The sequence below is a fragment of the Oncorhynchus masou genome, chromosome 31, assembly GCF_036934945.1.
Source record: "Oncorhynchus masou masou isolate Uvic2021 chromosome 31, UVic_Omas_1.1, whole genome shotgun sequence".
Taxonomy (NCBI): Eukaryota; Metazoa; Chordata; class Actinopteri; order Salmoniformes; family Salmonidae; genus Oncorhynchus; species Oncorhynchus masou.
The window spans coordinates 25,749,017-25,776,442 of NC_088242.1; the positions used below are offsets into that span (position 1 = coordinate 25,749,017).

The following is a 27,426-nucleotide window of genomic DNA, read 5'->3' on the forward strand; positions in this document are numbered from 1 at the left end:
AACAAAAATAGATCTGTTTGGCCATAATGACCATCATTATGTTTGGAGTAAAAATGGGGAGGCTTGCAAGCCGAAGAACACCATCCCAACGGTGAAGCACGGGGGTGGCAGCATCTGTTGTGGGGGTGCTTTGCTGCAGGAGGGACTGGTGCACTCAAAGCGATTGAGGATCTGAGATTCTGATTCACATTACTCACTTTTTCTTGGACTCTTATCTTCCCAAATGAGTTCAATTCCATTAATTTCAAATGGAAGATTACTTACATGTTCAAGGACCCTCTTATCCAGAGTGACTTACAAGAGCAATTAGTGTTATGTACCTTGCTCAAGGGGTCATCGACAGATTTTTCACCTAGTCAGCTCAGGGGTTCGAAACAGCAACATTTTGGTTACTGGCCAAACACTCTTAACCGCTAAGCTACCTGCTAGCTTGCTTAAACTGAATAATTAAATGCATTCCTTAAATGCAGCAATAGGGATTGCCATGACACTTTCTGGCATTTTAATGTGAGATTGTAGATTTGCTTCTAATTGAGGTGAGAATAATAGTATGTTATGTAACTTGGTTGTTTTAGGCAGGTAGCCTAGTGGTTAGAGTGTTGGGCCAGTAACCAGAAAGTTGCTGGATTGAATCCCTGTGCTGACAAGGTAAAACTTGTTCCTTGTTGTTCCCTTGGCGCTGTGGATGTCGATTACGGCAGCCCCCCCACACTTCTCTGATTCAGAGGGGTTGGGTTAAATGCGGAAGACACATTTCAGTTGAAGGCATTCAGTTGTTCAACTGACTAGGTATCCCCCTTTCTCTTTGATCTCTACCAGTCTTGTCTGTCATAAGGATTAAGTCTCCTTTGCCTGGACACTGCTGGATGATAAATGAGTTTGTCTCTCAAGTTGTTGTTGTTGGTAAATAACCTCTCTCTGCATGTTGAGAAAATGCCTTTGTTAACATGACTCATACTACAGTAAAATGAATTCTTATATTTGGACATAAATGTCTCTTAAACCTATCATACTCAATATAAACCTTCACGGACAATATATGTTTTGCTCTTCAAAACAAGAAAACGAAAAAGCAGTTTGACCCATTTATTAGTATGTTAAATAATGAAGGTATTCTCATAGTTTCTCTCTGAGAAATAGAGTACTCACAGCAGCAATCCATGCCTTATCACAAGCAGATTATAGTAGCCCACTATATCTAGATAGTGAAAAATCTGTCAATAAAACAATAAAGGAAATATATAAAAGAGAAGAATGTGGAGTTTCCAATTCATTACATCTCTGATTGCGTCTATAATTCCCACTATTGCTACTAAAGCAAATCAACAGTGTACTTTAGGAGTGGCATTTGCGGTCAGTAACAAAGGGTTAATTGTGTTGACATTATGACTCCTTCATCCAAACACAAGGAAGAACACTGATAAAACATGTAGATGCTGGGAAGAGTAGATACATTTGGTCACTTGGCATAGTGCCATGCTTGCTTATTGCACACAGGTGTTGCTAAAAGAATGACGGCTTATTGGGCAAATATGAACATATTTAATGGAAAGTGACGGCAAAGACGAGGGAACCTTCCTGGCGGGAATTGTTTAGGGATCAATGATTTACTGGTGGGAATGTTTTGAAGGAAAGGTTAAGACTGTAAGAAAGATAATAAAGATTTGTATGCATCAGGAGATTATTCAATTGAACTTTAACCTGACTCATTGCTGATATGTAAAAAAGCATTCCCATGTCTCCAATTTACTGGATGCCTGTAACATTTTTCCAGTAAGTGAGATCAGTGCAACGTACTCAAAGCATGTCACAAGTTGGCATCCATTCAATTAAGAATAAAGGAGGGATCAGCATACATGTGGCGCTTAAGAAAGGTGACTTAATAAGACCAGTCAAAGCATCATCTCAATCATCTCACTCGACAGGCCAGGTATCTGCAGATACCCGTCACACAGGCGTCAGTAATAATCAGTATCCATAATTCTCACACTACCAACATTGCTGAGTAACAACTTCGCCCCGTCTCCATCCTTACCAGATGTTTAGAAACATTTAGCCAGTAAGTGAGACCTGTGCATTGTCTTCCCAAGCATACGTAGCAAGTTGGTGTGTTTTCAAGATTCATAAGCCACATAATAATTTACATTTACGGGATTATTTTCCTGCAGTAGCAAACTGGCTTTCAAATATGCAAAATAATAGCACACTTTTAAAAACCTTGGTTCTCATGAAAACCTTCAGCCAATGTCACAGACAAAAGTTCTGAAATGCATGATATATAAAGTAAACCACAAAATGAAGTTGGCTGTTACTGCCTTTAAAAGGCCATTGAAATTGAAAGTGTACTTTTTATTGAATAGAGACCTCAGCTGAGTTCTGAAAGAAGCCCATTCAATGTGGCAGTCAGTCAGAACAATAGCTAGAGAATGTGTTTGGTTTGGAAGCTCTTGAGCCAGCCGCCATTCAAAGCCCTATTTCCGTTTCCATGGCAACATCTAGTCAAAGCAGTAAAGAGTGGTAGAGAAAAAAAGACCCAGGTGGTGAAATCACTAGCTCTGGACATTATCATGAGTTTTGAGCCAAACAGTAAGTACTATAGTGTGGGCCCTAAAACTTCAGAGAAGAGGAATGACATGGAGCTGAATGATTACTGGTCAGTTGATGTCTTATTTCCAGGGTGTTTTAGCAGTGTATTGTTGTGGCTCGGCACTAATGACTATTTGTTTGTGTATGTGTTTGTGCCGTTGACATGTAGGCTAGTCCTAACTAAGGGAGTGAGGGGCTGAGCTGTGGGAATGAAAGCTGAGCTATGGAAATGAAAACAGTGGCAACTGTGACCTCATGACAATTGAAAACAGAGCAGTGAAATATGGTGAGTTAGGAAATGTAAATTATAATGAACAGTGACTTTACGGATGGAATATGGATTATGATTTTCGAGAACAACTTTGTGTCTAGAGAGTTACAGGTATCCAAAAATACATCTGCTGGTTGATATTGAATGGGGTCATTGAAAGGAACACATGGAAAAGAAAATATAAAAAAGTGCCTGGATGTTGTAAATCGTCATTGTTGGGGGGGATTTGATTCTTCCTGTGTTCCTTTTCACGGATTCTGATTTATTACAACAAAGTGGCTTTGATTGGACTAAGTTACTGCTTTTGACATTCCTTTGATTCAGAACTACCTAAAGTATTGTGTGTGTGTGTGTGTGTGTGTTACGACGTGGACCTGTTTGTGGACGGTCCAGACTATGATCTGCTCTGCACCATCTGTAGATCTGTCCTGAGGTATCCTGTCAGAGTGGCCTGGAACCATGTCTTCTGCAAGATCTGCATCCTACAGTGGCTCAGGAGGTCCAGTACACTGGGTCATGTCCTCAGTGTAACCTTAACTGGATTATTCATAAGAAAAGGGAGTAGCTGTGTTATTATGAAAGGTATGAAGCAACCTGTGTTTCTAGGACACAAAATGTAGATTTTTGGCACTGAGTTGTGCTGTCTGTTGAGGATCGTCATTCTCCCAAATCATCCTATAATAATAAGGCCACATATGCCCCCAACAGGCCTAGATTTTAAGGAAAGCTTAACAAGCGAACTGCTCCAACCTCCAATCTGAGAAACTGATCCTAGCGCACCTAGAACCTAACGCTTCATTAGAGCCCAAATGTGTCATTTCATCTTCAAAATGTAGTGCCTTTAGAAGTGGCATAAACACAGGTACAATGTTTCAATCTGATTAGGCGACTTCAAAAGTCTCCTGTAGGCATGTGCACGTTCATCCAAAATACAATTCCTACATCCTCAAAATGGCTTGACATTGATGCCCTAAAGACTCAAGTGCGCTAGTCCAGTGTCACTTTGATTATGCTGCACATCATGGTTCACCAGCAGCCCCAAGCATCTAAAGAATAAGCCAAAGACCAGCCGATACAAGCCTGTAAGAATTGTGCTTAAATTCTCCCCTTGTGGGATAAAAGAGTAGAATGAATTGAACCTGGTCTGGTCCACAGAGTTATTATGGACTCCAGATACCTATCCAAATATTTTTTATTTGTTAGAGATGTTCACCACCATAATACCAGAGCCAGAGACTCGACTACTCACTGTTTAAATCCATCTGGTAAGAACACATTTTTATAGACCAATTTGTTGAGTGGAACAAACTACCACAGTAACTCAAAGCCATACCAAAATCTGGCTAATGAGTGAACAGTATAACCTTTTTGTCTGTATCTATGTAATGTGTCTGTATCTATGTAATGTGTCTGTATCTATGTAATGTGTCTGTATCTATGTAATGTGTCTGTATCTATGTAATGTGTCTGTAATGTGTCTACATCTATGTAATGTGTCTGTATCAATGTAATGTGTCTGTATCTATGTAATGTGTCTGTATCTATGTAATGTGTCTGTAATGTGTCTGTATCTATGTAATGTGTCTGTATCTATGTAATGTGTCTGTATCTATGTAATGTGTCTGTATCTATGTAATGTGTCTGTATCTATGTACTGTGTCTGTATCTATGTAATGTGTCTGTATCTATGTAATGTGTCTGCGTCTATGTAATGTGTCTGTATCTATGTAATGTGTCTGTATCTATGTAATGTGTCTGTATCTATGTCATGTGTCTGTATCTATGTAATGTGTCTGTATCTATGTAATGTGTCTGTATCTATGTAATGTGTCTGTATGTATGTAATGTGTCTGTATGTATGTAATGTGTCTGTGTCTATGTATTGTGTCTGCATCTATGTAATGTGTCTGCATCTATGTAATGTGTCTGTAATGTGTCTGTATCTATGTAATGTGTCTGTATCTATGTAATGTGTCTGTATCTATGTAATGTGTCTGTATCTCTGTAATGTATCTATGTAATGTGTCTGCATCTATGTCATGTGTCTGCATCTATGTCATGTCTCTGCATCTATGTCATGTGTCTATGTAAATAATAAATAATAGGGACCACAATGGAAATAAGTTCCCAATGTTATTGTGCAATCCCGATCACTTAAAGAAATGTTTGTACTGTGTGTATATACAGTGCCCTCCTTAATTATTGAGGTAGTGAAGCATTTTTTTTATTAAACTCCAAAAGTTTGGATTTGAAATTATACAATGACTACGAGGTTAAATGGCAGACTGTCACCTTTAATTTGAGGCAATTGTTCGTACATGTTCGCCCCAATTTTAGGGGAGAAAATTGTGAATATTCATGAGTGAGAAAGTTACCAATGGGGGTATGATATTAGTGCCTCTGTAACTTTCTCACTCATCATTATTCAAAATTAATTCAGGATTATCTGTAATCATGGCAGCATTCACATTTACAGTGCCTTGCGAAAGTATTCGGCCCCCTTGAACTTTGCGACCTTTTGCCACATTTCAGGCTTCAAACATAAAGATATAAAACTGTATTTTTTTGTGAAGAATCAACAACAAGTGGGACACAATCCTGAAGTGGAACGACATTTATAGGATATTTCAAACTTTTGTAACAAATCAAAAACTGAAAAATTGGGCGTGCAAAATTATTCAGCCCCTTTACTTTCAGTGCAGCAAACTCTCTCCAGAAGTTCAGTGAGGATCTCTGAATGATCCAATGTTGACCTAAATGACTAATGATGATAAATACAATCCACCTGTGTGTAATCAAGTCTCCGTATAAATGCACCTGCACTGTGATAGTCTCAGAGGTCCGTTAAAAGCGCAGAGAGCATCATGAAGAACAAGGAACACACCAGGCAGGTCCGAGATACTGTTGTGAAGTAGTTTAAAGCCGGATTTGGATACAAAAAGATTTCCCAAGCTTTAAACATCCCAAGGAGCACTGTGCAAGCGATAATATTGAAATGGAAGGAGTATCAGACCACTGCAAATCTACCAAGACCTGGCCGTCCCTCTAAACTTTCAGCTCATACAAGGAGAAGACTGATCAGAGATGCAGCCAAGAGGCCCATGATCACTCTGGATGAACTGCAGAGATCTACAGCTGAGGTGGGAGACTCTGTCCATAGGACAACAATCAGTCGTATATTGCACAAATCTGGCCTTTATGGAAGAGTGGCAAGAAGAAAGCCATTTCTTAAAGATATCCATAAAAAGTGTTGTTTAAAGTTTGCCACAACCCACCTGGGAGACACACCAAACATGTGGAAGAAGGTGCTCTGATCAGATGAAACCAAAATTGAACTTTTTGGCAACAATGCAAAATGTTATGTTTGGCGTAAAAGCAACACAGCTCATCACCCTGAACACACCATACCCACTGTCAAACATGGTGGTGGCAGCATCATGGTTTGGGCCTGCTTTTCTTCAGCAGGGACAGGGAAGATGGTTAAAATTGATGGGAAGATGGATGGAGCCAAATACAGGACCATTCTGGAAGAAAACCTGATGGAGTCTGCAAAAGACCTGAGACTGGGACGGAGATTTGTCTTCCAACAAGACAATGATCCAAAACATAAAGCAAAATCTACCATGGAATGGTTCAAAAATAAACATATCCAGGTGTTAGAATGGCCAAGTCAAAGTCCAGACCTGAATCCAATCGAGAATCTGTGGAAAGAACTGAAAACTGCTGTTCACAAATGCTCTCCATCCAACTACACTGAACACGAGCTGTTTTGCAAGGAGGAATGGGAAAAAATTTCAGTCTCTCGATGTGCAAAACTGATAGAGACATACCCCAAGCGACTTACAGCTGTAATCGCAGCAAAAGGTGGCGCTACAAAGTATTAACTTAAAGGGGCTGAATAATTTTGCACGCCCAGTTTTTCAGTTTTTGATTTGTTAAAAAAGTTTGAAATATCCAATAAATGTTGTTCCACTTCATGATTGTGTCCCACTTGTTGTTGATTCTTCATAAAAAAATACAGTTTTATATCTTTATGTTTGAAGCCTGAAATGTGGCAAAAGGTCGCAAAGTTCAAGGGGGCCGAATACTTTCGCAAGGCATTGTATGTAGAAGTGTTCAGAAACACATTATATTCTTATTTACAATAAAAGTGACTCCGAAATGACACAATACATTATTTACCATCCATTCTAAAACATCATCCTAAGCACAACCAAAACAAACAGAAAAATCATCCAATAGATTTGTAGTCACAAGCTTGATGTAGTCATTGCATGCTATGAATATGCAAATACTTAACTTTAATAAAAATATAAGTGAATTTGGCCCAATAATTTTGCTCCCCTAAAAGTAATTTGTCATTTATAAACGGTTCACCCAATATGGATGAAAAGACCCTCAAATTAGAGCTGACAGTCTGCACTTTAAATCCAAACGTGTCAAATATAGAGTCAAATGTACAAAAAATACTTTACTGTCCCAATAATTCAAATTGTTGAAAATGTGATTTCCTCCTCGTTGAATGTTGTGTGCAGCCGGCTCTGATCGTAGTGTAAATGATACAGGAAAGGAGACTGAGCTCGTTTGTTCTGGTTGGCGAACCCTCAACGTTCTAGCCTGTAGCCCTGCGTGACATTGACTGCGCCACAGAAGTGGTAAAGTTGATATCCACGTTTATAAACACAGGGTCGCTACAATTATTGTTATTTGGGGTCATAAAAATGAGCACATTTTTTACAGTGCAGTAGAGTACAATGGGAGGGTCGTGAAAATATGTTTAACATTGTTTTGTTTTGTTTCCTATGACACCTTAAGCTGGATCAGTCCCCCCCAAACTGACCACAATCTTTGACTTGCACTTTCCCACAGTCTTCCACTTCCTCTCCTCTCTCCCCTTCTCACTCTCCCATGCAGTGTAACAATGATGGTTGCTCGGCCACCTTCCCTCTGTCTGAGGAGTTCCTTGGTGCATCGGTCAGCCCTGGAGCCAGCTCTGCCCCATAGACTGTGGTGCTCTGCTCACACAGGCCACCCAGAACCAACACAACTGCTTCAGTTTGGATTCCACGCTAGAATTTCCCCTTGACAATATACAAATGATCTTGGTGTAAATGGATGAATCCTCTTTGATGATTATTATGGTTACCCCAGGTGGCTGAAGCAGCAGGTGGAGTCCCAGAGGCAGAACCACAGAGCCATCGCTAGCGCCCTCCGGAGGAAGATGAGAATGCAGACACAAGTTAGGAGGCAGGTGGCTGTCATCTGTGAGAGTCTAGATGTCATGGGAGAGGCAGAGGAAGGACAGGAGGGTGAGGGAGAGGAATATGGAGAGGGGGAAGGAGAGGTGTATGAGGGATATGGAGAGGGGGAAGGAGAGGTGTATGAGGGATATGGAGAGGGGGAGACTACAGGGGAGAGTAACACAAGCAGCAGCTCCTAAGATGGGAACAGGGTTTATTTTTGTATTTTACAAATGATTAATGACGTTTTAAATGACATAAGGGTTTTTATATAAAATAATAATTATGCGGAACTATAAAAATTAAAGAGGTTTGTATTTTAATTAAACTTTTAATTTCATTTTGGTGTGTTTTGTACAGACTGCAGATGTATTCTGATGGAATGTTTCATTTTCATAATGTTTCTATTAGGTTGATTATTGTATTCTGGCAAATCCAAATCTTGAATGATTAAAAACATGACATAAAAACATTTCTATATGTCTTGGTTTTATTCAACGATCGTTTTCATCTTTCACGTATTAAATATGGACTGTCTGATCAAAAGGACATTGAACTGTAAAAAAATTAAATCCACACGCAAACACACATCGCTTTACTGTTCCTCACATGTAAACATTGACCAAAGGTATCACTTAAAGTCTGTAATATACAGTATCTCACTACATTTGGTGGCACATCTATACTGAACAAAAAAAACGCAACATGCAACAATTTCAATTATGTTGCTGAGTTGCAGTTCACATAAGGAAATCAGACAATTTAAATAAATACATTTGTTCCTAATCTATGGATTTCACTTGGTGGGCTGCCAGGTCCAGCCAATCAGAATGAGTTTTTCCCCACAAAATGGCTTTATTACAGACAGAAATCCTCCTTTATTTCAACTCATGAAACATGGGACCAACACTTTACATGTTGAGTTCATATTTTTGTTCAGTGTAGTCCAAGTCCAAGTCTGCAGCAGTATTGTCCTGGGAGATCCTCTCGATGGACTCCATGGAGGAGTGTTGTGAGTGTGACGACTGGGCTGGACACTCCTCCAGCAGCCCAGCTGGAGGACTGTCCATCCCAGAATGCATCAGAGGCAGGTAGATATCGTCCATGTTGGGCAGCACAAATACTTTCTGGAATGGAGAGAAGATAGATTAATTGTTTTATTGGGGATAGATTGTCTTACTTGGGATTTGGGGGGAAGGGGAGGCAGGGGAGAGTAAAAGAGGAAGAGCTGGATGAGAAAAGACAAGGGAGGGCGAGAGGTGAGAGATACAAGGGTAGGAAATGGAGGGGGGGAGAGAGAGATAGAGGAAAAGAGGAGGTGGAGCAGCAGGAAAGGAAAGAGAAGTCTAACCTCAAACTCATCCTGCAGCTTCTTCTCAATCCACTCGGTCACGTGACAGAAGGTGACCTCCCTCTCCCCCAGCTTGGGTCTGACACGCAGGTCCAGCTTGGGAGGCACACAGAAACTGTACCTGGAACACACACACACATGCACAAATATAGGACCCTATCAGGACCCTATCTTTCAAAGATAATGAGTAAAAATCCAAATAACTTCACAGATCTTCATTGTAAAGGGTTTAAACACTGTTTCCCATGCTTGTTCAATGAACCATAAACAATCAATGAACATGCACCTGTGGAACGGTCGTTAAGACACTAACAGCTTACAGACGGTAGGCAATTAAGGTCACAGTTATGAAAACTTAGGACACTAAAGAGGCCTTTCTACTGACTCTGAAAAACACCAAAAGAAAGATGCCCAAGATCGCTGCTCATCTGTTTGAACGTGCCTTAGGCATGCTGCAAGGAGGTAAGAGGACTGCAGATGTGGCCAGGGCAATAAATTGCAATGTCCGTACTGTGAGACGCCTAAGACAGCGCTACAGGGAGACAGTATGGACCACGTGTAACAACACCTGCACAGGATCAGTACATCACACCTGCGGGACAGGTACAGGACGGCAACAACAACTGCCCGAGTTACACCAGGAACGCACAATCCCTCCATCAGTACTCAGACTGTCCGCAATAGCCTGAGAGAGGCTAGATTGAGGGCTTGTAGGCCTGTTGTAAGGCAGGTCCTCACCAGACATCACCGGCAACAGCGTCACCAATGGGCACAAACACACCGTAGCTGGACCAGACAGGACTGGAGAAAAGTGCTCTTCACTGACGAGTTGCGGTTTTGTCTCACCAGAGGTGGTGGTTGGATTCGTGTTTATCATTGAAGGAATGAGCCTGTACTCTGGAGCGGAATCGATTTGGAGGTGGAGGATGCATCATGGTCTGGGGCAGTGTGTCACAGTATCATCGGACTGAGCTTGTTGTCATTGTAGGCAATCTCAACGCTGTGCGTTACAGGGAAGACATCCTCCTCCCTCATGTGGTACCCTTCCTGCAGGCTTATCCTGACATGACCCTCCAGCATGACAATACCACCAGCCATACTGCACGTTCTGTGCGTGATTTCCTGCAAGACAGGAATGTCAGTGTTCTGCCATGGCCTGCGAAGAGCCCGGATCTCAATCCCATTGAGCACGCCTGGAACCTGTTGGATCAGAGGGTGAAGGCTAGGGCCATTCCCCCCAGAAATGTCCGGGAACTTGCAGGTGCCTTGGGGGAAGTGTGGGGAAACATATCACAGCAAGAACTGGCAAATCTGGTGCAGTCCATGAGGAGGAGATGCACTGCAGTACTGTACTTAATGCAGCTGGTGGCCACACCAGATACTTACTGTTTTGACCCCCCTTTGTTCAGGGACACATAATTACATTTCTGTTAGTCACATGTCTGTGGAACTTGTTCAGTTTATGTCTCAGTTGTTGAATCTTGTTATGTTCATACAAATATTTACACGTTAAGTTTGCTGAAAATAAATGCAGTTGACAGTGAGAGGACGTTTTGTTTTGCTCAGTTTACATTTTTCATCAATAACGTAGAGTAAGAGCTGTGAGTCAGAGCTAGAAGGCTGTTTGAATTGGGGAGGTGGGGGGGGGGGGGTAAACAACATGGTCTTGTAGTGGATGCAAGCCTCGAATGGAAGCCAGTGGAGTGGTGTGTGGCAAAATGGGGTGAGATGAGAGAACGTGGGAAGGTTGAATACCAGGCAGGTTGCAGCGTTCTGTAAAAACACCAGGAAGTCAGCTCCAAGAGATTATAATTTTGGAAATCTGTTCCCAAGTACTCCCGTGCATAACAAAGAGACACGTGATTGTATACAAATGTAAGCAAGGTTTGAAATTATTATGTTATAGTCAAATATTATATCTGTTTGGGCTTCTTCCGGTCAATTTGTAGTCTACAAATGATTTGCAATTATGTTCAGGCCCCCTGACCTTCTGCTCAAGAAAAAATCATCCGGCTGAATCGAGTTCATGATCTGTGTCATAGAGTAACTTTGAGTGAGAGTGGGTCATACCATATTCTATCAGTAGGGGGAGGAGGGAAAGGGAGTGTTGGCTGTACCATATTTTATCAGTAGGGGAAGGGATATTGAGTGTGGTCCGTATCATATTCTATCAGTAGGGGGAAGAGCGATATTGAGTGTAGTCCGTACCATATTCTATCAGTAGGGTGAGGAGGGATGTTGAGTGTGGTCCGTACCATATTCTATCAGTAGGGGGAGGAGGGATGTTGAGTGTGGTCCGTACCATATTCTATCAGTAGGGGGAGGAGGGATGTTGAGTGTGGTCCGTACCATATTCTATCAGTAGGGGGAGGAGGGATGTTGACAGCCAGTGTCCCAGAAAGCTCCTGAACCTCCACTGCCAGCAGCAGGGGCGTGTTGGACATCTCCTCAATCTTCTTTTTGATGTACTCATTCTCTGTTGCCTTCTGGAAGTACTTAGACTTAGCAATTTTGTCTACAAATCTCAAAATCCGCCTGCCTGTCCTCCCGCCACCAGCAGCAATCCTGCAGAGGGGAGGAGAAGAGGAGAGAGGACTTATACATGAGAGGACTTATGCCTTCAGAGGTAAATGTTACACCGGTCACAAATGAAAACAGCAATGCTATGACCTGCACTGCTATGATCTAAAACTAAGGGCCCTATTCAATCCATAGCACTGAATATCCACTTCATAGCGAGATTAACAATTCTCATATTTTAATAGAGATCTTTTGCGATACGGATTGAATCCAGCCAGAGTAGCTTAAATGTAAGCTATATTCTGGGAAAGTGATGACAAAGTACAGTGCATTCGGAAAGTATTCAGACACATTGACCTTTTCCACATTTTGTTACGTTACAGCCTTATTCTAAATGAATTGTTTAAAAATCCTCATCAATCTATACACAATACGTCATAATGACAAAGTGAAAACAGGTTTTTACAAATGTTTGCAAATTACATAAGTATTCGGACCCTTTGCTATGAGACTTGAAATTGAGCTCAGGTGCATCCTGTTTCCATTGATAATCCTTGAGATATTTCTACAACTTTACTGGAGTCCACCTGGTGTAAATTCAATTGATTGGACATGATTTGGAAAGGCACACACCTGACTATATAAGGTCCCACAGTTGACAGTGCATGTCAGAGCAAAAACCAAGCCATGAGGTCGAAGGAATTGTCCGTAGAGCTCCGATACAGGATTGTGTTGAGGCACCAATCTTGTGAACTGTACCAAAACATTTAATTCTACATTTAAAATTCCCAAGAACACAGTGGCCCCCATCTTTCTTAAATGGAAGAAATTTGGAACCACCAAGACTCTTCCTAGAGCTGGCTGCCCAGCCAAATAGAGCAATCGGGGGAGAAGGGCCTTGTTAACCAAGAACCCAATGGTCACTCTGACAGAGCTCCAGAGTTCCTCTGTGGAGATAGAAAAACCTTCTAGAAAGACAACCATCTCTGCAGCACTCCACCAATCAGGCCTTTATGCCAGAGTGAACAGAGAGAAGCCACTCCTCAGTAAAAGGCACATGACAGGACTCTCAGAACATGAGAAACAAGATTCTCTGGTCTGTTGAAACGAAGATTCAACTCTTTGGCCTCAATGCCAAGTGTCACATCTGGAGGAAATCTGGCACCATCCCTACGGTGAAGCATGGTTGTGGCAGTATCATGCTGTGGAGATGTTTTTAAACTTAGTTAAATTAAGAGATCTTTGATGAAAATCTGCTCCAGAGCGCTCAGGTCCTCAGACTGGGACAAAGGTTCACCTTCCAACAGGACAACGACCCTACGCACACAGCCAAGACAACACAACAGTGGCTTCGGGACAAGTCAATGAATGTCCTTGAGCGGCCCAGCCAGAGCCCAGACTTGAACCCGATCAAGCATCTCTGTAGAGACCTGAAGATAGCTGCGCAGCGACACTCCCCATCCAACCTGACTTGAGAGGATCTGCAGAGAAGAATGGGAGAAACTCCCCAAATACAGGTGAGCCAAGCTTTTAGCGTCATACCCAAGAAGACTCTAGGCTGTAATCGCTGCCAAAGGTGCTTCAACAAAGTACTGAGTAAAGGGTCTGAATAATTATGTAAATGTCATATTTCAGTTTTTTTTATACATTTGCAAAAATATCTAAACCTGTTTTTGCTTTGTCATTGTGGGGTATTGTGTGCAGACTGATGAGGAAAATGTTTTACTCAACTACAAACCCTTGTCTATTTTTTGAGGCTACCAGACAGCCCGTTTCATTATTTGTAGCAGCCATAAGGCAATGAAATCAGCAGACGGCAAGGCAGGTTGAAGTGCTCGGAGTGTAGATTTATTTACAGGTGATCCATGGTGAAAGCGCCATATACAAACTATACAAGGACAATAGGCCAAAAGAAATCGCCCTCTGTATCAGGTTCAACCTGTCCTATCTGAATGGACAGGTAGAGGGCAGGACTGTGTAGCCTCTCCTTGAGAAACCAAATGGAATCTGTCGAACAGAAGCTCAAACATTATATGATATAATCACTTGGTCCCCAGAACCATACAATTACCCAATTGGCAATTACAACCCATAAACTGGTTCTACAATGTAAAAGGCCATTTCCACTCCCATTGTTTACATTCCTTTTAATGAAGATGAATGATTGGTAATGATATTTCAACACCAACAATCAATTTCTCTTATTTAAGGTTCTGACTCCAAAGCGTGGAGCGCAGACAGACGGAAGTCCGACATAACCCGGGAAATATGAAATAAACAGAACCTCTACCAGATAAGTCTTGTGAACGTTCATGTGCACAATAAACGGTACAGAGATGGAATGATGAAACACTATCAATTATTGTAGTATTAGATGGAATATAGATTTACCAGATAGCACTTTAACATGTGAAAGCAACAGCAAACACTTCAACAAGAGAAAAAAAGCAGTTTGGAGAGCATAATGAAGAGGTGCGCAATGGTGCATCTTTACCACAGTAATAATACAATTTAAACAAATTCCAAAGGCAAGTTTCATATGTAGATTATCAATTTAAAGCTGTTGCATACCAGCAGGCCTATGCTAGCAACTGTTGCCCCATTACTGATGAGCTCGTAGTGTTCTTAAACACCAAGACATTTTTGTAGCTGTATATGTATTAACGGCAATCCTCTCTTCTATAATTTAACATTTGCGGTGCACCTGATCCTATAGCTGTACAGCAATTTAGCAATCTGTTCTCTAGCTCGTCACCTGGCCTGTGTTGATTGACAGCTTGCTGGTCCAATCACAGTGCCGAGTGTGTGTTTCACAAGCCAATCTGTTGCAGGTTTTTTTGCAAGGGCAATGCTGTGCTGCTGTCTCTGGCTGGGTGTACAGTAATCCACATAGACTCTGTGCCACAAAATGAGTGACAAAACATTACAAATCCTGGCCAGATAAGTTCAAGTCATCAGTCTCGAGTCAAAGCCGAGTCCCAAGTCTTGAGGGTCCAAGTCAAGTCTCAGGTTATTTTATTTTCTATCAGGTTGAGTCTAAAGTCATCAAATTTGTGACTGGAGTCAGATTTGAGTCCAAGTCATGTGACTCGAGTCCTCAACTCTGGTTGTGACTATAGAAAATGATATTAGGGCTCGAAGCGCTTCAGCTTGAAACGTCAAGATCATTTCCGATGAAGCCAACATATGCAGCGTTTACCGTGAATGCAGTCTCTGCTAGCGTGGGAACATTGCCTTGAAATGTAAAACGAGCGACAAAACCGAATGTCATCGCTGCGGATTGAATCGAGGCAAATACAGTACAAGGTCATAGTCAGGTCACAGTCAGGAAAAACTCCTGGCCGCATCATTCTACATGGCCGACTATATTTGGTGTGTAAGAGAAAGAGACATCAATTACCCTTCAGCACCAGGTAGAGTCCCCTTTTCTCCCACAATGCTTTGGTGCTCTGAGAGCAGTACTTCCTCCTCATCTGAAGAGCCGGCGCTGGAGGACTCTTCATCACTGTCAGCCAAAACACTGAGGACGGGTCTGGACCTGGACACAAAACACAATAACACAGGTTTCCTGAGTGTCTCGTGTGGCTCAGTTGGTATAATGTGGCACTTGTAATGCCAGGGTTGTGGGTCCACTTCCCATTGGCAACTAGTACAAAAAAGAGTGAAAATGTATGACTGTAAATCGCTCTGGTTAAGCATGAGAGCAAAATGATTTCAGCTCTCACTGAGACTAACCTTAATCCTCATCTGAGTTCAGCCCCAACCCTAGCTTTATCCACAAACCTGATAGAGACATTTTTTGGATTTGACACCTAAATAAAACCATACTCAGCAGAGCCAACCATACTGTAAAAACAAGCTCATACATGCTTAACAAAAAATATCATATTTTTATGACAGAACAAGGATCTATTGTAGGAATCCATTTAAATCTGGAAACAGACCAACTAATCAACATAATGTATAGAGAGCTCTGTCATGTACAGAGAGCTCTGTCATGTACAGAGAGCTCTGTCATGTATAGAGAGCTCTGTCATGTACAGAGAGCTCTGTCATGTACAGAGAGCTCTGTCATGTATAGAGAGCTCTGTCATGTACAGAGAGCTCTGTCATGTATAGAGAGCTCTGTCATGTATAGAGAACTCTGCCATCCACAGGCTCTGTTCAAAGATTCACTATTAGAGGAGTTTGACAGATTAAGAGGGATTTTGTAGGTTGGTCTCTTAATTATCATTAATTGTCTGTCCCCTCTGACAGAACATAGCAGCTAATCATTACCAGGATGTCAGCATAGATTGTCATGAAACTCGTCGAAGATGGTGCCTCTTCCTGTTCGGGCGGTGCTCGGCGGTCGTCGTCGCCGGCCTATTAGCTGCCATCGATTCCCTTTCCGTTTGTTTCTGTTTATTGGGTTTAATTGGGTTCACCTGTTTTAAGTTAGTGTTTGTTTGCAGGCTATTTAAGGGCACTAGGCCCGCTGGGTATTGGTGCGGGCTTCTGTTACAACTTCTAACAATGGTGAGTGGAGGTGTCAAGCGCAGAGAGCAGGTAATTCTGTACGTGGATATTTTATTCCAAAGACTGTGGAGCCACGGACATGCAAAACACCAGGGCGCATGAAACAACCCGTCTAAAACTGTCCGGAAAAATATAGATAACACTCATACACCAGATAACAGAGAACAAGCCCGCACAAATACCCAGTGGGCCTAGTGCCCTTAAATAGCCTGCAAACAAACACTAACTTAAAACAGGTGAACCCAATTAAACCCAATAAACAGAAACAAACGGAAAGGGAATTGATGGCAGCTAATAGGCCGGCGACGACGACCGCCGAGCACCGCCCGAACAGGAAGAGGCACCATCTTCTGCGAGATTCGTGACATAGATGCCGCAAGGCAGTGGTTATATTGTAGCCTGAAATCCAGATCTGTTTGGTGCAAAAATTCCATAATAGCACAAACAGACTGGAACCCAGGCTAGTAATTTTGCAGTTCAATTTACAATGAAATAATAGCGTTAGTTGTACTACGTAAAATGCATGTTGTTCAGTAAACCATATATTTTCTTTTAGATGATAGTGCAGTATTAACTGTAATGTGACTGACCCTAGGCTGCCAGTATCAGTGAGGCTGTCTGTGTCCAGGCTTCCCTCCTTGCCCTCCTTGCCCTCCTTGCCCAGTTTGGACAGGTTGATCTTGGTCTCCAGGGTCATCTGCAGGGCCCCAGTATATACCACCTCCAGCTCCAGCCACAAGCCTGGAGAACACACACACATATGTGAGAATGCAAGCACGCACACACACACACTGACGCATGCGCACACACACACACACACACACACACACACACACACACACACACACACACACACACACACACACACACACACACACACACACACACACACACACACACACACACACACACACACACACACACACACACCAGCACAGAGATTAAGAGACAGATCAGATGATTGAGAGGGAGGAGACGGTCCATTGCTCATGTCATCTGATTATGATAGAGTCCTGAGCATCAGATGAGTCGATATTATTACAGTAATCTGTTGTAATCTCAGTGAGCCAGGGAGCTGTTACCTCCTGCTGGGGACGTGCAGCATATTGGTTTGGTGGTGGTGTGTCTGTGTGTGTGTGTGTGTCTATGTGTGTGTGTGACTATGAGTGTCTATGTGCGTGTGTGTCTATGTGTGTCTGTGTGTGCATCTGCGAACGCATACACACGGGGACACTTATAGTGCTTGGACAGGATTTGCTGGCTTGTCTTTAATAGTCTATTGACGCACCCGTGCGTTAATCTAAGTAACATAATAAAAAGAAATCCCATCAAAATCTGTCAGATTATAATAGAGATATCACATCTCATTTTGTCAGATTATAATAGAGATATCACATCTCATTTTGTCAGATTATAATAGAGATATCACATCTCAATCTGTCAGATTGTGATAGAGATATCACATCTCAATCTGTCAGTTTATGCTAGAGATATCACATCTCAATCTTTCAGATTATGATTGAGATATCACATCTCAATCTGTCAGATTATCATAGAGATATCACATCTCAATCTGTCAGAATATGCTAGAGATATCACATCTCAATCTGTCAGATTATAATAGAGATATCACATCTCAATCTCTCAGATTATAATAGAGATATCACATCTCATTTTGTCAGATTATCATAGAGATATCACATCTCATTTTGTCAGATTATAATAGAGATATCACATCTCAATCTGTCAGATTGTGATAGAGATATCACATCTCAATCTGTCAGTTTATGCTAGAGATATCACATCTCAATCTTTCAGATTATGATTGAGATATCACATCTCAATCTGTCAGATTATCATAGAGATATCACATCTCAATCTGTCAGAATATGCTAGAGATATCACATCTCAATCTGTCAGATTATAATAGAGATATCACATCTCAATCTCTCAGATTATAATAGAGATATCACATCTCATTTTGTCAGATTATCATAGAGATATCACATCTCAATCTGTCAGAATATGCTAGAGATATCACATCTCAATCTGTCAGATTATAATAGAGATATCACATCTCAATCTGTCAGATTATAATAGAGATATCACATCTCATTTTGTCAGATTATCATAGAGATATCACATCTCAATCTGTCAGATTATGCTAGAGATATCACATCTCAATCTGTCAGATTATAATAGAGATATCACATCTCAATCTGTCAGATTATAATAGAGATATCACATCTCATTTTGTCAGATTATCATAGAGATATCACATCTCAATCTGTCAGTTTATGCTAGAGATATCACATCTCAATCTTTCAGATTATGATTGAGATATCACATCTCAATCTGTCAGATTATCATAGAGATATCACATCTCAATCTGTCAGAATATGCTAGAGATATCACATCTCAATCTGTCAGATTATAATAGAGATATCACATCTCAATCTCTCAGATTATAATAGAGATATCACATCTCATTTTGTCAGATTATCATAGAGATATCACATCTCAATCTGTCAGAATATGCTAGAGATATCACATCTCAATCTGTCAGATTATAATAGAGATATCACATCTCAATCTGTCAGATTATAATAGAGATATCACATCTCATTTTGTCAGATTATAATAGAGATATCACATCTCAATCTGTCAGATTGTGATAGAGATATCACATCTCAATCTGTCAGTTTATGCTAGAGATATCACATCTCAATCTTTCAGATTATGATTGAGATATCACATCTCAATCTGTCAGATTATCATAGAGATATCACATCTCAATCTGTCAGAATATGCTAGAGATATCACATCTCAATCTGTCAGATTATAATAGAGATATCACATCTCAATCTGTCAGATTATAATAGAGATATCACATCTCAATCTGTCAGATTATAATAGAGATATCACATCTCAATCTCTCAGATTATGCTAGAGATATCACATCTCAATCTCTCAGATTATGCTAGAGATATCACATCTCAATCTGTCAGATTATAATAGAGATATCAAATCTCAATCTGTCAGATTATGCTAGAGATATCACATCTCGATCTGTCGCATCCGCCTATGTTGGCCTTCTACAGTGAAAGGTGGCCGAGCTACAGCGGTGTTTGTCAGACCATGAGACATCTCGAAAATCGGTCTTCTCACAGAAATATCTGTAGCGTCTGAACGTTATGACCCTTCTATGGAAAGGGCAGACTCTCAGGAACACGATGGTGTTCTCAGTTTTGATATACGAACCACAGAATAGTCATGGGACTCGTCTGAAGGAAACCCATACAAACAAATGGAAGTATAGAGGTAGTTTTGTGTCCGAAAAAATAAGGGGTAAAATATGTGTAAATATTTCCTTTCTTATATCTGCTACATATGGGACAGATACTTCAAAACCTTATTCCTTATGATAATTTTTTTTAACTATATTTTTTGCCATTTATGAATTCAATCTGTTTCTATCAGTGATAGTAATAAAGGCCAAATTAAATATTTTTGCAAATATTATTATTATTATACCTAAAAGGGTCCTAAAACAGCTAAATGATCCATGGTATGACCATCTTAAAACAATTCCATGTGTTAGTTTAGTACCTACAGAGAGGGTTAGTCTGTAAGCCCTTTCCTCTGCTCGCATCACAATTTGCGCAAGGCAACACGACCTGCGTCACATCCATGCCTCTCTAATCACACACCATCCCATTTATAGATTCATACAGAGCTCCTCCTGCACAGTCCACATTTGTCACCATCATTCTTTTGGGGAATTATAATCTGTCGTAATTTGCTGTAATTTGCAGACCTTCATAATCAGGACAAATCCATTTAATCTGCTTCTAAGTACCCCTCCAGAATCTAGATTAGACTAAGTATGACACACTGTCATTGTCTTTCACTAATTGGTGCTCTGAGAGTTTCATGTACTGTATGCAGAGTGGGCTGATTCGCTGTGTCATCATTAGGGTCAGGAGTTATTCCTGACAATATTTGGGCCGCAGAGTTTCTCCTGGTCAGGTCACATGGTCTGGAAAACACCCGGCCCCAGTCATCATCGCAGAAACATCAGAGAGAGTAAAAAGGAAGAGTGAGCTTTTTAGTTGACACTCGCCTCTGCTGTTGACTACAGGTCTGGACGCACTGGTGATTTGGGGCAGACAGGAGCCCATATCCAGTTCAGTCAGAGTCAGCTCATTCATGAAGTAAGGCAGCTGCACACACACACACACACACACACACACACACACACACACACACACACACACACACACACACACACACACACACACACACACACACACACACACACACACACACACACACACACACACACACACACACACACACACACACACACACACACACAAAGAAATTTAATTTCGCTCCTCTGTGTTGCTTGTTTCCACTGGATTTTGTGGTTATGTTGGCTATATACTACTAGACAATTACCAAATAGAAACATTGTACAAGCTCCCCTTACTTCTGAAGAGGGGATTTTACACTGTGAGAGCTCACACACTCACTCTGATTTTGCTCAACTTTTTCTGGATCTTTCTAGAGACAATGTCCGTCCAATATTTCTCACGCAGGAAGTCCCAGAATATTCGACCAATCAGTGCATTGACCCAGTCAGTGCTGTCCTCCACCGGGAACTCTGGGAAATCACAGGTGCACTGTAGGGAAATATATATGCCACTACAGATTAACACACTATTTAATTATATAATCTATCTGTTTCTAGATTTTTCATTCAGGTGGTCAGCGGAACTCACCCTCACTTTGTTGGTGGGGCTTGTCTCTGTGCTGTTGAGGGGTGGACTGGGCAGGGGGCTGGGCTGCTCTGAGGGCAGGAAACGAGCCATGTAGGTGGGGTAGTCCAGCAGTGGAGAGCCCACCCTGGATGGTTGGATGGAGGGGGCAGAAGGGGGAACGGGGAGGTCCTCTTCAGTGCTCCCAATCCTGCTGGAACTTCTGCTGTCCTGGGACCGTCTTGATGGGCTCACCCCTCGCAATACCGGCACATCTAGATACAGAGATGACAGCTCAGTCGGTTCACAGATTTGACATTGTTGTGATGATTTCTTTTAAGTGTTACATGAGAGTGCATCTGTAAGGAAATGTGTAATATTCTCAGCGATAGATTTAGCTTCAGGGGACTTAGTGGACTGTCTAAGACGTACGACAACACTGTTCAGTTTATACCAGGACAGACCAGAGCTGGGACAGAAACATGTGTGGTTAAGTGCTTTGAGAGCATCACGACAGTACTATATTCTCCTACATGTCCACACATCTGTAATCTACAGTAGCATTTGCTTGATTTATCCTTCCCTTTCCACATGTATTGCTAGTGCATTATATTTTCATGGCCAATATATGTACGGTGAGGATTTGTCATTACATAAAAAACACAAATAAAATACTAACGCAAAGTCAATTAAATGAGGGAAAAAGGCAACCATACAACCATACAAGACAACAAAAACAAACAAAAACAGTTTATCCTACCTGATCTGCAAACACATCTGCCAGGCCTCTCATTCTCCTTCTCCTTCTCCATTACCATGGACGCGGACAGGAAGTGATGAAACCACTCCTCCTTCTCTCTTCCTGTCCGTCCGAATAGGTATAGGGTTGTGGGGAGGTTGGCTGCTGTTTTGGGGTTAGAGGTGGGTCGTGTTTGGAGTTGGGGGTCTCCCCCCTGCTCCTCTTTTGGGGTCTCCACTGTGCCCCTCCCCTCCTCCATGACCCCCTCTCCCTCTGCCAGCTCAATACAGATAGGGTACTTCAGGTTCCACAGCCTCTTACGGGCTAGCTCAGAGGGCAGCAGGAACACCTGGTATTACAACTAGACTTATTAGAAACCTCTTATAACACAACATTAATACATCTGGTTATTATGCTTTCAGATCATCTCAAAAAACATTGCAAGCGCCATGCTATTCCAACTGGGCTACAGAGGACCACTACTGCCGCGATTATTGTATGTAACACACATATAAAATACATTTGAAAAACATCTCAATGTTTTATGATGTCAATGAATAAAATATAAAACCTTGCATCCTATTTCCTCAAATGAAGCGTTAAGCTTTGAACAGCGAGGGTAAGTTGACAGACCAGGCAGACAGACCTTGCTGTGTCGTAGCTGGAAGCAGCGTGTGCTGACAACCGCAGCCTCGGGAGGCTTTTCATCGTAGGTGGCTCTGCGGCTGATGTTGTTCCTGGGGTAGTCCAGGCGAAGGCAGTGCCCCTCCAGGCTGGCGAACACAGAGTGGGTCAGGGACAGGTGGTAGGTCTCTGGGTCGTACTCAAACATCTCGTTCAGCCAGCCCTGAAACCAATGGGAACATACCCAGTTATATAGTGAGACAGTAAGCGAATACTAGAACGTCACATGGGAATACACTGAGAGCATGCTTCAATGACTACGACAAGCTGTTGTGTAACACGCTATTTTATATGTTGATAATAGCTTGTCCTTTAGAACACATGTCAATGCAGTTAGTCAAAGAGTGAACATACACCATGACACAGAGAAAGCTACAAAGCAAAACATCTATCAATATTAGACTTAAACTCTTCGGGGAGCCTAGGTCATTTAAATGGTGTTAGTGTTAGAGAGGAAAAGTCTCAAAACTCCCTCGCACTGATGTCCACGACTAACTGTTCACCCCAAGGCTCAGTCTGACATCCACTTTCCAAACAAACCCACAAAATAACCAAGGGAATTATCCCTCCTCACGAAGATAACATCTCTTTCCCCCTGTGGCGCTACACTTTACCACTGATAAGACTGCCAATGAACCTGAGAAATTACGCAGCCCCAGCTTCTCTGCTCAGTTAATTGCCTCTGGAGCTGACGACGCTGGGTCAGAGCTGTACCCTGCATCTGGCAAGGCTGTGCTCTGCTCTTCTGTGCTCTGCCCTGCTGTTCTCAGCCAAGGGAGACAACACTAATGAGGCTCTGTATCTCTTTAAGTTTGGAGGAACTTTTTTATTGGGCGACGTTAATTGCATCCCAGGCACTTTTAGCTATCGCACAGGCACCACATTAGAAAGAATTCCGGCTCAGAGAGGGAGAGAGGGGGGAATGGAAAGTGCTGACTTGTTTTAGGAAGAAAAGTTCTAAGAGGTGCATGCCACATTATGTAGGATTTAAAAAGATTGTTTCTATTCAGCCAATTCTTGTGTCAGTGTCAAGATCTGTAAAGACCAAGGCCATTTTCTGACTCCATGGTTATAAGTTCCCATTCAGACGTAGCTTGTCTTTTGTGCTGAGAGAAATGAACTGTACAAAAAGGAATTCACCTTCAGCCTCTTATCTTTTTGGGGAGAATTTATTTTCACTATTGAACACTATCTTACCTTGAGGACGTCTGATTCGTTGCCGAGGGCATCAGCTTGCTTAACAACCTCAGTCAGGGCCTGAACGTCTCTGTGTGGATGTGGCTGAGCTGTGTGTCTGGTTGAGCCCAACCTGATGAGCAGCAGCCCCAGCAGGAAGCCAAAGGCCATGCCCAGAGCCAGGCCTGATATATAGGGGCCCAGGGGAAGGATGAAGTAGGCGTAGGACAACACAGCCACACAGAACAACACCATGTGTGGTGGAGGAGGTGGAGAGGTGGGTTGAACAACCACACGATGGGGTCCTGAGGAGATCAGCGAACCAGGCAATCTCTGCGGGCGCCTGTGATGATGACTCTCAATGGCAACAACCTGCATGACTTCATCGTAGGTGCAGATCTCCAGTTCCTCTGAATTGTCGTTGGGTTTGTTACCGTGGTGATCGTGGACAGAACATGTTCTAGTGGGCAGACCCTTCTTTGGGTGTTTGACACACGGCCAGTCAAACACCGGCGGAGAGTCACCATCCGTTCTCTTGGCGCTCCGCAGCGGAGACTCTGTGATGCCCACCTCCGTGCTTTCCATCCTCCCCACATAGACACCTCTGGAGCTGGGGGAGCCAGCTGAGTGAGTCCCTGTAGCTCTCTGGTGCTTGGGGCTGCCTGCTGCTGCATTCTCCTTCTCATCCCCCATGATCTTACTGAAAATACTGATAGGTTTACTGAACATAGGCTCCTGCATGGCCTCAGAGAACTTCCGCTTCGTGTCCTCCAGCTCCATCTTGAAGAAGCCCGCCTTGGTGCCCTCGGACGGGGATAGAGCGATGGGCGAGGGTGGCGCGGTACGGGAGTCTCCGTCACTCCTTCCCTTAGGCTGAGTCAGGTTCTTCCACTGCAGGTGCAAGTTGAGGCGGGAGTCAGACTTGGACTGCGACACCTCTGGCTCTGAGCGGGAGATCTCAGTAGAGATGGACTTGACTAGGCTGAGGAAGGGCCTGGGTCTGAGGGATGAGCCATGAGGGAGCTCCAGTTCCGTGGACAGGGACTTGACCAGGCTAGCCAGTGGTCGGTGGGTGGGGGTGGCTGGGCTGGGGGAGAGGAAGCTGGGGGCTGAGTTGGAGCAGTCCCCTAGGGACCCAGGTGAGGAGGGGGAGAGGGGTACGTGGAAGGCTGGGGAGTGGAGGTAGTGTTGGTTCTCCTCTTCCATGGAGTTCTGTCTCTCCTTGGAGAGGGAGATGTAGGGAGTCTGGTCGTCATAGTCGTTGTGTTCAAGGGGGAAGATGAGCTCGTTGTCATCCAGACTGTCCCACTCACCCTCTGTGCCTGTTAGCTGGATCACAATGCCCCTCCTGAGCCCGACATGGTGGGCCCTAACTGGGGGAGCAGAAAAGGGAAAGTGGGCAGGGCTCTGGGGGTCATGAGGTTGCCTTAAACCTCCCACTCCATCATCTCCTTCTTCTCTTCCTCTTGCCACATTTTCTCCTATCTCTGCCATTTATTGTCTTATCATTGTAGACCCGAGGCACCTAGGAGTCAGCAAAAGAAAGATCAACCCAGTCAGCTACTGTTCATGATTAAGTCCCAAGAGAAAGGGAGAAGAGAAATAGAGAGAGCTTCTTTTCATATGTTACGCCTCATTTTCATCATTAGCATTCCTTTCAGTGAGAGTCTGCCCTTCGTGTTCATGCAAGGAGGTGTGAATGCAGCTTGGCAAGCAAAGGGAAATGATATCATTTTAAATCTCTGTGTTGACGTTTGCCTACATCTGAATTAGGCCCCCGAAAACAACTTCTCCGTCTCCCGCTGCCATCGCTTCACATTTCAAATCAAATGACATTTTATTGGTCACATACACATGGTTAGCAGATGTTAATGCGAGTGTAGTGAAATGCTTGTGCTTCTAGTTCCGACAGTGCAGTAATATCTAACAAGTAATATAATAATTCCACAACAACTACCTAATACACACACATCTAAGTAAATGGATGGAATAAGAATATGTACATATACATATACATATACATATGGGATGAGTAATGCAAGATACATAAACATTTTTAAAGTGGCATTATTAAAGTGACTAGTGATTTGTGTGTGTGTGTGTGTGTGTGTGTGTGTGTGTGTGTGTGTGTGTGTGTGTGTGTGTGTGTGTGTGTGTGTGTGTGTGTGTGTGTGTGTGTGTGTGTGTGTGTGTGTGTGTGTGTGTGTGTGTGTGTGTGTGTAGGTTTGTGCTTGGAAAGTAGGGCCTATACAGAAATAGATAAGAGAGTTTCCTCCCCAAATGTTGTTTAAAGTAGGGCAGAGCACTGGGCTTGAATCCAATGCTGTACTTTGGGGGCCTGTTGCTCCAAATACCATGCAGATTTGGGGTGGAAGAAGTACTGATTAAAATGTGAGATTACACTCATTCACAAGACTAATATATTAATAATTTCATGTATATGAACAGGGAAAAGACACATTTATCATATAAGCCTGATGTAAACACTGTTTGTAGAGGTGTTGGCCTATCACATCATAGAATAAGCATATGTGCACTTTAGCTCTGACCAATCGTATGATTGGGTATCTATTATACACACTTCTCTGCATTGTTGCCATGCAACCAAGTGATTTTTAGATTCACCTCAATCAAGGCACTTCAGATGACACTCTCAGAGAAAATAAGATGTACTGTATGTGCCTCTCATACTCATCTGTCTAAGAGACATCAGTTGGTTTTACTCTGATCCCTGCCGTCAGAACCCAGAGCAGTCCAGAGCAGCCCGCCAACACGATCTGATGACTGCTTCAGCAGCTTAAAGAGCAGCTTATGTAATACTAAGATGAATGGTAACGGTAGTCAGAAATGCTTTCCATCACCTCCTCCGGGCAGCCATTTAACATCTATTCTACACCATGGTACTAAAGAGCTAAATGGCAGAATTGACAGTAGGCCTGGCTATAACATTATAGGCATTAAAGGCAGCTAGTAGTCCAAGTCAGTCCAAGAAAAGAGCATGTGTAGATCAGTGGACAGGAGGAAGATGATGATCAGGACCCTATGAGATACCCTACAGTGCATTTGGAAAGTATTCAGACCCCTTGACATTTTCCACATTTTGTTACATTACAGCCTTATTCTGAAATGGATTAAATCATTTCCCCCCTCATCAATCAACACAAAATACACAATAATGACAAAGCAAAAACAGGATTTTAGAATATTTGCAAATGTATAAATAAAAAAACTGAAATATCACATTTACATAAGTATTCAGACACTTTACTCAGTACTTTGTTGAAGCACCTTTGGTAGCGATTACAGACTTGACTTTTCTTGGGTATGACGCTACAAGCGTTGCACACCTGTATTTGGGAAGTTTCTCCCATTTTTCTCTGCAGATTCTCTCTAAATCTGTCAGGTTGGATGGGGAGCTTCGATTCACAGCTATTTTCAGGTCTCTCCAGAGATGTTCGATCGGGTTCATGTCTGGGCTACTCAAGGATCTTCAACGACTTGTCCTGAAGCTACTCCTGCATTCTCTTGGCTGTGTGCTTAGGGTCGTTGTCCTGTTGGAAGGTGAACCTTTGTCATAGTCT

The 27,426-nt window shown here is 42.5% G+C and overlaps 1 protein-coding gene and 1 long non-coding RNA gene across 3 annotated transcripts; one reads left to right on the forward strand and one right to left on the reverse strand.

Moving 5' to 3' along the window:
- Positions 1 to 2,507: 2,507 nt before the first annotated feature.
- On the forward strand, positions 2,508 to 8,352 carry LOC135523667 (uncharacterized). 2 transcript variants are annotated; one of them, XR_010452857.1, is made up of 4 exons: positions 2,508 to 2,653; positions 2,756 to 2,872; positions 3,279 to 3,439; positions 7,772 to 8,352. It is a non-coding gene; the product is annotated as an uncharacterized LOC135523667 (long non-coding RNA). The 2 variants fall into 2 exon arrangements; XR_010452856.1 differs by having other exon boundaries at positions 8,009 to 8,352.
- Positions 8,353 to 8,561: 209 nt separating this feature from the next.
- On the reverse strand, positions 8,562 to 25,339 carry tex2l (testis expressed 2, like). Its single transcript, XM_064952874.1, is given in 11 exon segments — positions 8,562 to 9,224; positions 9,449 to 9,569; positions 11,798 to 12,013; positions 15,369 to 15,500; positions 17,077 to 17,227; positions 20,610 to 20,709; positions 21,022 to 21,138; positions 21,208 to 21,521; positions 22,007 to 22,334; positions 22,632 to 22,832; positions 23,867 to 25,339. Coding segments are annotated over 11 exon segments (3,369 nt in total). The 3' UTR covers positions 8,562 to 9,008.
- Between the last annotated feature and the right edge of the window lie 2,087 nt (positions 25,340 to 27,426).